A 12,296-nucleotide genomic window follows, 5' to 3' on the forward strand; every position below is an offset into this window, starting at 1 on the left:
CAGATCTATAAAACTGAATGGTTCTTCCATAGGTAAGAATCACTCCACCTTTGCTCCGAACACCATATTTTCCTTTGGTCAGCTACTGCGCATGAAGGAAAAATGATGGCATCTTCTACAGCCCTGGACTCTAGAGTCACTGCTGTAGTTTGCAATGGAAGACCCACAAATAAGATGGTGCACTTCGTGAGTGATGGTGTCACCACTTAAAATATTTGGCCCAGATATTTTCAGACATAATGTGCAGGAAAGAGCTGCGAAGGCTGGTTTACACTGAATGTAGACCCTACTTTGAAGATTCTCAAGGTATGCCTACTTTAAAGAAGTTCTCCACCTCCTCCACGATAGGAGTCCTGCAACACCATCTCTTGCTGCTCCCCCTTTGTGATTCCTCCTGCTCCCTGGCTCTGTCATCCTTGCTGGCCTTGATTTGTTCTTTTCATACCTTTCATTCTTTTGTTTTTTGTACCGCCTCATATCTCCAGTTTCCCTCTCCCCTGACTCTCAATCTAAAGAAGGGTCTCAACCCAACCTATTCCTTTTCTGCAGAGATGCTGCCTGACCCAGAGTTACTCCGGCATTTTGTGTCTATTTTCAGGCATATCCCTTTTACAAAAGGGAATGCTATTTAAATGTGAATATCTTTAATTTATATTTATCTATTTGTTGCAAAACCTGTTAACAAGTTCTGTGGTCAATCAAGATTGCCTGATGGTAAGTAACAATGATAAGATCACTCAGCAATGCTACTAATTCTGGCCTTACCTTTTCCCACACGATAAAACATAGCAATCAGCAATTTTCCTTCCATCATATGCAGATAGGCAAAAAGTGCAAACAGTTGCTTCAATTCTTTAAAGTGATTAGAGTAGATTCTTGCTGCCTAACAATTTCCAGTAACGGAGCCAAATGGTTTAGTGGCTTTGAAGTTTCACAGCCCAGCTGTGATTTGATAACATGGGTGCTCCTTTAGGGCTATTGGGAACCCTGACAGTGTGCTGCATTTAACTCGTCACTCTGAAGTGTTTTGGGGTATGTTTCATCACTCTGGTGTTTTGCAATAAACGCATTGGCACGTGGAATTTAATAATACACAACAAAAAGCACATAAAAATTCCACAATGGTTCGACTTAACTGTAAAGTGAGCAGAGTAGTTCTTTTTGATTTTAGCTTGTCAATCTGCGTAGTTATTTGCAAAGAACAGTTTGATCTTCGTGGCAATACAGTAATGCATGTCACTTTGCATATAAGCAACTGGTCTTCTCTTGCGTTTGAGGCAGCAGAGGTTATGTAACGCCCTCCAGGCGCTGTAGCCAGTTCAATGTGCTGTTGTCGAGGGCCGTGAGGTCTACCCCTCCACCAGGGGGGCGGAGGACAGCGCGATCGAAAATGACGTGCTGCGCTGTTTGCTGGTCTGCTCCACACTCGCAGGCTGCTGATGAACGCAGCCCCCAGCGATGCATGTTGCCATTGAACCGGCCGACCCCTGTACAGAGCCGGTTAAGGGCAACCCAGCAATGGGTGATAAATTCATTACGGTTAGGAACCATATAGGAACATCAAGTGTGATTTAATTTTTGCATGCTGCTATAAGTACACTAAAAATGTCACAATGCAACATTAAATCTGAGATCGCAACAATTTCTGACTTCCAAATCCTCATAGGGAGGAATTTTCAAAGCTTTGTGTTTTCCAAATTTACAAGAAACAAAAGTTACATTTTCCATTAACTATAACACACCTGAGCCTGGTGTTGCTTGTCACTGGCTAGAACCTGGATTCCTTGGGGTTTCTGTTAATGCTAATTTTATCAAAACCAGTACAAACATTGAAGAGATATTAGTTATTGAAGAGCTGCTATTTCAAGCACAGAGGAAAAGTCATATGGGCTGAGAGTAAAAGGGGTGAAGATTAAGAAAAAATATACAATTAGGAACACAATGTTAAATCACAACTTAAATGCTTCAATCCTTTTTCTGTCCTGATATTTCACCAGTTTTAATTATTTTCACTAGGAATTTAGGGCATTTTACGTGGTAGATGCTTCAATGACAAATGTCTCTAAAAGGAAGCTAAGCAGTAACTAGTTGCATTTTGACTTACCAGTGAATAAACCATGGAGTGGTGATTATTGTTTTAACTCTGAGACTATCACAGTTCAACCCATTCTTAATCGGTGCAAAAAGCACAAGTGTTTGAGAGTAAAGTATCCAAATGTGCACCCCTTTTGTTACAATTTGATTTTGCTTTGTCTCTACAGTTTCTGAGAAGAGCTACCTGTACATGAATACTTCAGACTGTCGGAATGGCACAAGTTTTGTGGAATCCTTGTTTGAGGAGTTTGGTACGTAATGAAATAATTTTGCTTTAATGTTAAACCAATGTAATTTTAAGGGTAGTTGTGATTATTTTGGAACCATGAGGGCCCAGATTGTCTTTTCAATAGCAGCAAACCTGCCAGTACTCACCGTAATTGTAAAATTGACATTAACATGCGCGGTGAAAAGTGTTATGAAGGAAGATGTTGCTAATAAATATCCTGTGGGTGTAGTGTTGAGTTACTGCAACTTTTGAAGAATCTCACATTAATTTATATTGCTTATTACAACTGTTAACATATTGAAAATGTTAAATATTGTTGAATGGGGTATAATTGTGTTCCTAGAATCCTCAAGCCCCAGAATGAGGCCATTTGTCCAGTGTGTACCTGCTAATCCTTGTACAGTAATCTATACAGTCCTATTGCCTGCTCTCCCTGTACACCTACAAATTATTTTCCCGCAGGTGGCTAACCTGGCTTGTATACAGGGGTACAATGTAGTTGCTGCTGAACTGCTACTTTGGCCCTTAAAAGTGCAATGATTAATGTATTTTGGGCACTTTCTTGATGATCTTTAATGTGCTGTTCTTCTAAAGACAAAAAAAAGATGCCAGAGCTGGACACTGCAACTAAAAATTAGAATGCTGGGGGGACTCAGTGTGTCAAGCAGCAACTGTGGAGGCAAAAAGGTTTTAGTCGACATTTTTGGTCAAGACCCTACATTAGAACTGCGAGGAAAGATTGCCAGAGTCTAATAGTATAGGAAGGTAAACATACAGATTGGAAGGTGTGAATGGAACCAAATGGGGAGGGGGTGATAGGCAGATGGAGTCAAGTGGGTGAAAAAGATGGGAAGGGTGAACAAAGGGAGAAGAAAATTAAGTGGACCAATGAATGTATGTGGGTTACCTGAATTAGAAAACTCAGTGTTAGTACCACTAAGCTCTGTTCCACCCAAGTGGCATATGAAATGTTATTCTTCCAATTTCCACTTGGCTTCTCCGTAACAATGGGGAAAGCCGAGGACAGACAGGTCATTGCGGGAGTGGGAAATAGAGTTAAAATGACAAGCAACTGGTGGCCATTGTGGACAGAGCGCAGATATTCTACAGAAGTCCCCCTGGTCTATGCTTGATTTGTACCAATGCAGAGGAGGCCACATTGTGAGCATTAAAAGACCAGATCGGAAGACATGCAGGTGAACCTCTGCCTCACTTGAAAGAGCGAGTTATGACACCACTGAATGTGCTTGACTTTAATCAGTATAAAGTCATACAGCACAGAAACAAGCCTTTCAGCCCAGCTTGTCCATGCCGACTAAGGTGCCCCATCAGCACAAGGCCCACCTTTCCATGTGTGGCCCATATGCCTCTAAAACTTTTGCTATCCAAATTCCTTTTACATGTTGTTATAGCGCCTGCATCAACTACTTCCTCTGACGGCTCATTCCATATGCCCACCATCTCCGTATGAAAAAGGTGCCTCGTTGATTCCTATTAAACCTTTCCCCTTTCATCTTTAAACTGTGTCCTCTGGTTCTTGATTCCTCTACTCTGGGTAAAAGACTCTGTGCATCTACCCTATATATTTCCCTCATGATCTTATACATCTCTATACGATCACCTATCATTCTCCTACGCTCCAAGGAATGCAGTCCTAGCATGTCCAACCTCTCCTGATAGCTCAGGCCCTCAAGTCCTGATAACATCCTTGTCAATCTTCTCTGCACTCTTTCCAGCTTAACAACATTGTTCCTACAGTGTCTCAGCACACTGGTTCTGACATAAACAACTATCTAAGCATGAGATGGAATAGGTCAAATCTACTACCAAGTATGCTTTGATCATCTGGAAGGTAATGTAATGACTAAGGAACATAGAACATAAAAATATTACAGCCCAGGAACAGGCACTTTGAGAGCAATACTCTAGTATTTGACATTTCCATCCTGAGAAAAAGGTGCTGACTGTCCACCCTATTAATGCCTCTCATCATTTTATAACAGTCCAGAGAAAATGATCCAAGTTTGTCCATTGCCAGACTGAGGTCACACACAAACTGGTGAAATAGCACTTCATTTTCCTCTTGGGTAGCTTATAACCCAACGATATGAACATTAAATTCTCCAATTTCAAATGACACTCCCCCAACCCTCCATCCCCACCCCCCTCCCTTTCCCCTATCCCTCCCCCACCATGGGGTGCATACATATCCCCTATATCTCTAAGCACCCCAGTCACCCTGCCGTTTTTCCTCGCCTCCGTATGCTCATCTCCCATCCCTGAGTCTCATTTTTCTCTTTTAACCACCATGTTCTCCTCCCCCCCCCCTCCCCCATCCTCTTTCACCCACATCCCTCGTTTTCATCCTCATCCTCCTTCCTAACCTAACACCTTGTTAACCCATTTCACCTCTAACTTTACCACTTACTCCACTCATTCTTCTAATCCCCATCCTCCACATTCTTTCTGAAATGGGTGATGAGAACAGTAATAACCAAGGAATCCATTACCTAGCAAATATAATTCCTAATAAACAGCTGAATGAATGTAACTCGAGGCAAAATTCTAACCCAACCTCATTTTAGCAATGCATTGAATATAAAATCCATGATGGCCATCATAATTGATGAAAAACAAAAGCAAGTTCCCAGTGATTTGCTCAGAGAGACAATCTCAGATCACTGTGACAACAGAGTTAAATCTTTTTGTCTACTGTTTATTTAATGGTGGAATTGTCCATTGCAGAGCAGACTCAATGGGCTGAATTGCCGAACTCTGCTCCTGTAACTTGTGGTCTTCTGATTATTTACATTTCAGAAAAATAGCTTTTTGGTATTGAATAACCATTAACTTTGTTTCAATACCCTGCTTTGTTTGCAATGTATTGCAGCCCTGGAGACTATAAAGAGACCTCTGAGTATCATTCATTGCTTTATAGCTTTTAGTTGACATTGTACATGTTTGCAGTTATTTCAAATTGAACGTATATTTTCCATTTGTGTCCCATTAAGAATACTTCAGCTAATGTGGACTAGGGGGAATGATAAGATCTTATGTGAACAAATTTCATTTATCAACTGGAAAAACAGAAGACAAATTCAATTTAACTCGAGGCATTGACTGAAAGACATTAACACTGTGAAAACAATCTCAGAACAGCTCCCGTCTTGAAATGGGGGGAAAAAATGGTTGATAACTAGAGACTCCAGTAAAAATATAAATATAATTGCGGACATCTTAGAATTGGAGATTCCACAGATTACTAAGAAAATAAGATTCATACAAAACAAAATAGATTGCAGCTCATGATAATGAAATCAGAACAGAAAGGGCAGATTATGAATTAGTATGCTATAATTATATTTTTTAAACTCCTCGACAGATTGCAATCTAGACGTTAAATGTTTACTGCTAGCCGAGCCTCAAAATCTTGCTATCATTCATTAACAAACTATTCACTTTCTGGTCACTGTTGTTAATCCCTGAAAAGCCAAATTTGAAACAGATTTATGAATTGTGATGCAGGATTAACCAGCAGCTATTGGTTCCAATATGGTTAGCGTGCTAATTAATACAATGTAGATTGTAACCAGCACTAAATGCACTGTTAACTCATTGTACGCTTCAGCATGCTGCAGATGTTTCCTTGTTAGTGGCTTGCACCACATAAAGCTGGTTTGCTCTGCATAAAGGAAAGATCGGAAGGCTGGGATAGGTTCTGCAGTTCACTCTAACACTCACTCTGATATGACAAAGGGCATAAAGACATAACGCTATTAGAGATTAAGGTCCACAATATTCCATTCTGAGGTAGAACATTTTATATCAGAGATGTAGGGAGTGAGTATGTCATTTATCCAGAATAGTTTCTGGGAACTACAAGTAAGATTCCTCTTTATCACTCATTATTCCCATTTATCCGTTATCTGTGCACTGTAGATGGCTTGCTTACATAGAAACATAGAAAAATAGATGCAGGAGTAGGTCATTCGGCCCTTCGTGCCAGCACTGTCATTCAATACGATCATGGCTGATCACCTAAAATCAGTACCCCGTTCCTGCTTTTTCGCCATGTCCCTTGATTCCTTTAGCCCCAAGAGCTTACATTCATGTATAGTCTTTTCTTTGACTGGATAGCACTCAAACAAAAGCTTTTCACAGTACCTCGATACACATGACAATAATAAACTAAACTAAACTATTCACTCATGGGATGCTCGCCTTACTGACAATCCCAGCATTTAGTGTCCATCGGTACTTTCCTCTGAATCAGAAGGATCAACCACACTGATAGATCTGGCACTAAGTGGAATGGGGATGGAAGGATCTAGGAAGGATGGCTGGTTTACTTCTCTGAAGGAACCTAATGAGGTTTTCCAGCAATCCTTAATCTGTACAGTTGTCATTGCTGAGATTTGATTCTGTAACTTCCAGATTTATCTATCTACTTGAAATTTCCCAGAGGCGGCGCTGGGGAATTCAAGTTCCTGCCAGTTCAACAATCAATGAGCCACAAATCTGAATGCAAGTCAAATAGCTCAACCATTACATACCATGAACAGGGCTTCACAAAGCAAATGACAAGTGGCAGGGAATGCAGTAAACTTTGCTTGCTCTTCCTTCTTGACCTAGCTGCAGTCTTTGACATGGTAACCCATTCACACTCTACAATGCCTTTCCATCATAGTCTTGTTGAGAAGGACTACATTCCATTGTTATCTGTAGATCTGAAGATGGGGAGGTACCAGCAATAATTTATCTTCTCAATCCTGCTGAAGTATGCACATGGAGTCACTCTTAACTCCCGTCCTATTTCTCGGTCACATCAACCAAGGACATATCAGGTTGCAGATGTACGCTATTTGCATTCAGCTCTACCTCACAACACCTCACTTGCCCCTTCTGCTTTACCTGATCTTTACATAGCATAATCAACACCCAGTATTGGATGAACAGTGAATTCACCAACTAAATATTGAGAAGCCCAATGCCATTGGGTCCATAACTTCTGTTCCCAAGCACCTGATACCCTGTCCCGGACTTTCTCCGAGGCTGAAACAGCTTGTTCCAATCTTTTCTATCATGTTTGGTCTTGAACAAGACATTCTGACCACAATCCACACCCAGCTGGGCTGCTGATGTCTATTGCTATAATAATCCCCAATCCTACTCCAGCCTGCTGCTCTTGTCATTTTCCTTGCCATTGCCATTGCCATTGTTGGCCTTATGCTTAACTAGTCCAATGCCAGTTCAACTAGTCCAATCTGCAATCTTTCTTAAATAAGATTATCTAAAACGGTGCGGTTCTTGTGCTCTCTCACACAAAGTTCTGCATGCCAATCTTGTGTTTGCTGACTTCCTTTGGTTTCTGGACTGCTCGCATGTTGATTGTAAAATTCTTATTGAGTTCAGATGTCTCCACAGCCTCACCCCTCATTTGCACTGTAACATCACAGGCTGTAAAATAAAAGCCTTGAGATACTCAGGCTTTTTCAGTTCTGGCCCTTTGTATGACTTTCCTAAGCACATTGAGCAACAGAAATGTTTCACTTCATCAACATCGCACTATTTGTGGAAATTATCCTGCTGCACATCTTTTGCAGGAGCCTAATGATGAAGGCCAAGGAAATGTGATGCTACAAGACTCCAGCAGAATGCCAGATAAATCTGCATCGGTTTAAAACTACTGCAATGTTCCTTAACCATGCCAGCGGCATAAATCTCACTGGTCAGAAAAACGATGACATAAATTTGATATTTGATAGGCTAAAAAAGGAAGAGAAATGGCAGTGTAAAATTATCCATGGGAGAAGCAAACATTTGTTCTCTTCTTGACCTTTAATCCAGAACTAAATTAATTTAAAGAAAAATGTTACAGTAGCACACAGTTGGTTTAAATCTACCTGTCAGAATTTTCTTTCCAACTCTGTTTACTTTAAAGAAGTTCAAGTTTCCACAGTAGGGATCAATTTCAGGATTTCGTGCTTTGCCTCCGATGTCTGCTCTTTGTCCTTAGCTTCCTTGAACTTCACATGAAGTGAACTTCACTTCAAAGAAGCTGGTTTGTGCTAGCGCTGATTACTGTAATGCCAGTACCATTGTCTCGGCCACGTTCAAACATCTGGCTTCTGGGAGTCCATGTGATGAGGATTGTTGGGAGTGTTGTCATTTCAAATATCATTATTCATTAGTTCATATTATTAATGAGACTTTTGCATGTAACTCACAACATTGTCCATGTTGAGCTGGAAAGTAGGCATGTTCAGTGGACTACTCGGGGCTCATGAAAGAAGATGTTATTCAAGGTGAAGTATTTGCAATGGGTATTTTAATGGCTTCAAATTCCTTGGGAATATTCTTTTTAAAAATGCTATCTAGTTTTGAGCATAGACTGAAATGTCTCCAGAAACCAATTTAAAAGTGATTGGAGGTTTAGTGTGTGTGTGTGTGTCTGCCATATCCCTTTATTCCTCTAAGATCCAGAAATATATATCAACCTCATTTTTTAATGCAGTGACTAAGACTTCACAGCTATTTGGAATAGGGAATTCCAAAGATTCAATACCATTGAGCAGTGATTTCTCTGCATTTCAAAACTAAATGGTCTACCCATTATTTAAGATGGTGATCCTCTAGGACTGCTCAGTCAGGAAAACACTCTTCACATATCTACCCTGTCGAGCCCTCGACAGGGCAGAATAATTGAGCTTGGCTAAGTGAGGTCACAGATCAGTCTTCGAAACTGTAAAGAATAACAGAGTCTGCTCAATCTCTCCTCATATGATAGAACATCCAGACCGTAGAGCAAATGAAGAGCTCTTCGACCCACAATGTCTATGCTGAGCGTGATGCCAAATTAAACTAAACCTTTCTGCTGCACATGATCCATATCCATCCTTTCCCTGCAAATCCATGTGCCTATCTAAAAGTCTCTGAAACACCATTATTATGTTTGCTTCCACCACCACCCCTGACAGAACATTAGAGACAACTGCCACACTCTGTGTAAAAGATAATACTTGTCCTGCACATCTCCTGTGAAGTTTGCTCTTCTCATCTTAAAAGCTATACCCTCTAGCATTTTACTTTTCTGCCCCGGCAAAAAAATGTCCCGACAGCCTACCCTATCAATGTCTCGCAATTGTGTACAGCTATATCAAGTCTGCCCTCAGCCTCCGGCGCTCAAATGAACATAGCATCCAAGGAACCATTCTGGTGAGTCTTCATTGCACTCCCTTTATAATAAATGTTTTTTTGGGGGGAAGGAGACAGCAGGTGTGGTCTTGCCAAGGGCCTGTATAATGGTAGTATATTCAGCTTTATTCCTTGGTATTACAATACTGCACCCATTGTTATGCACAGTAAGAGACCAGGGTCAATATCTTGATTGGGCTTCTTCATACAATCATTACGGCCGATCATTAAGACAATATCGGGTCACTGTTCCAGAAACACATTTCACCTTCTTGATGAGAATATTAAATTACAGTACTCCAAGGAAACCAGTCTTTCACCTACTCTCTTGCATCATGGAGTCCAGTCAACAAACTGCGTAGAAGAATCTCCCAGATATTTGTACCAAAATTACCGTGCTTAATGCCGTGGTTTGGCCTGTGTCGATCTTTCCCTCTGGTGTACTATTAAGACAAACTGCACATTACTCTGAGTAATATCCCATAGATAGTGCACGGGACCACATACAGAGAAGAAAATGTAGGCAAGGAAGTCATAAAGTACTACAGAAAAGGATGCTTGTCACCATCAGTGAATGAGTGTTCCAAGGGGAACAGAAAATTCAAAAAAATTGGAGGAAGTGAAATGTATTACAACTTTTCAGCAGCACCAATGCTGGTGAATCATCAGCCCGGCTAATTTTTGGCGATTGCCTCCTATGGTAACACGTGCTTTATCAAGTATATTCAAATAACACTGTTAAATAAAATAATTTCATACAAGGACATAGGTTTCAGATGAGTGGGATTAGATTTCATAGGAGTCTGATGGTAGTATTTTTACATAAAGGTTGGCGGGTGTATGGAATGAGCTGCCAGAGGATGGAGTTGAGGCAGGTATTATCGTAACGTTTAAGATACATTTATCCATCCTAACCTATGGATAGGATAGGTTTAGAGGGATATGGGCCAAATGCAGGTAGGTAGAACTAATGTAGATGGGTCATGTTAGTCAGTGGGTGTTGAGCCAAAGGGCCCGTTTCCATGCTGTATGGCTCTATGGCACTATATATAGTGTGATTTAAAATATTGATGTATGAATCTTGTTCTTATGATTGTAGATTGTGAACTACATGACCTTAAGGACATGCAGGAGGAGTGCAAGGAAGTGAATCGTATCGAGTTGCCACTACCAGAAACACCCCGTTCCAAATCAGTGAGTCATGGGCACCCGAGCATTTCATTTCTTTTGCAGAAATCCTTCTTGCACTGTCCCTCGGTATTGGGGATGATTTAAGGGGCTGTCCCACTGCGGCAACCTAATTGACGAGTTTAGAAGAGTTTGCCCTCGACTCATACTCGCAGCATGGTCGACACGAGGTCCTAGGAGGTCTTTGTAACTCTCCTTCATGCTCGAGCGTAGTCCCAGCGTACTCGAAGCCTCAGCTAGGTCGCTGCGTATTTTTCAACCTTCTGAAAAATGCTCGCGAGTTAAAAAAGGTCGCCATGGAAAAAATCGATATTTTTTACTCGTAGGTTTAGTCGAGGTCGAGCATAATAGGTCGGCATGTTATTCGTAGGTAACCGACGGTAGTCGAAGGTAGTCGTAGATAGTCTTAAACATAGTCGAAGGAGATCCAAGGAGGTCATCTTCACTCTCCACTATCCGGTGTCCAATTTTCCCGAAGCTAGTCGAAGCTAGACTTCAAGATAGTCGAAGTTAGTCTTCTACATAGTCGAAGGAGGTCTTCAAATTCTCCTAAACTCTTCTAAACTCGCCAATTAGGTCGCCGCAGTGGGACAGCCTCTTTACACTCCAGTTTTATGGGTACAGATAAGGCAAACATGGGAACCACAGACTCATTTCCACAGTTGGGGCAGAGGATGACTGAGATGACAAGCAAAGGGGGTATTTATTTGTGAGATGTTGTGCTCCCTTCGTAAACTGTGCATAAACTATTGTTTTAATGATGTCAAATCATACCAGTTAATATTTCCAGTTCAACTATGGGAATTTAAGTTTTATCAACGATGTTTTTTGTTCGTTAAAATGTGTAAAATATCTGCTGATAATAGTTCCTTTCTTTAAGCAGCAAAAAGTTAGGCACCAGATGGTTGAATGTTGAAGAACTTGCAATCTGATTTGACCCCCCCGCTACCAGTTAGCTCTCTTTCCTAACAATCTGTCAACCACAAAACACACCCTTAAACAGCTGAGAACTCAAAAATAAATGTAAATCTGTAAAACAATACTGACTATTATTCCAAAGGGTGATGTAATAAGATGAATAACTTTTGTGTTACATGTTATTTATTTGGTTTAGGTTTAGGTTTATTATTATCACGTGTAGCGAGGTACAATGAAAATTTGTGTTGCTTGCCATCTAAGTAGAGCAGCTAATACAATACATAAATGCACCCCACGTCAAATTCAAGTACAATAGGTAGAGCAAAGGGGAAGATTAAAAGCGCAGAATATGGTTCTCGGCATCGTAGCACATCAGTTTCATAGACAGTCTATTGCCCACAATGGGGTGGAGGTGAATTGGGCAGCACCCTAGCTTATGGAAGGACTCTTTAGAAGCCTGATAACAGAGGGGAAGATGCTGTTCCTGAGTCTGGTTGTGTGTGCTTTCAAACTTCTGTACCTTCTGCCTGACAGGTGCAAGAAGAAGGAATGATCAGAGTGGGACAAGTCTATGATTATGTTGACTGATTTTTTGAGGAAGCATGAAGTGTAGATGGAGTCAATGGTAGGAGGTTTAATCCATGTGATGGACTGGGCTACATCTACAACTGCA

General features: G+C 40.9%; 1 protein-coding gene across 4 annotated transcripts in view; it reads left to right on the forward strand.

Moving 5' to 3' along the window:
• afap1l1 (actin filament associated protein 1 like 1) overlaps positions 1-12,296 on the forward strand; it is a 164,709-nt gene that overhangs the window by 77,127 nt on the left and 75,286 nt on the right. For all 4 annotated transcript variants that reach the window (XM_033029615.1, XM_033029616.1, XM_033029614.1 and 1 more), the window contains exons 3-4: positions 2,262-2,345; positions 10,617-10,711. In XM_033029615.1, the coding sequence (XP_032885506.1) occupies positions 2,262-2,345; positions 10,617-10,711 (179 nt within the window). The remainder of the gene's footprint in view (positions 1-2,261; positions 2,346-10,616; positions 10,712-12,296) is intronic.

Source organism: Amblyraja radiata, chromosome 11 (genome assembly GCF_010909765.2).
Source record: "Amblyraja radiata isolate CabotCenter1 chromosome 11, sAmbRad1.1.pri, whole genome shotgun sequence".
NCBI lineage: Eukaryota > Metazoa > Chordata > Chondrichthyes > Rajiformes > Rajidae > Amblyraja > Amblyraja radiata.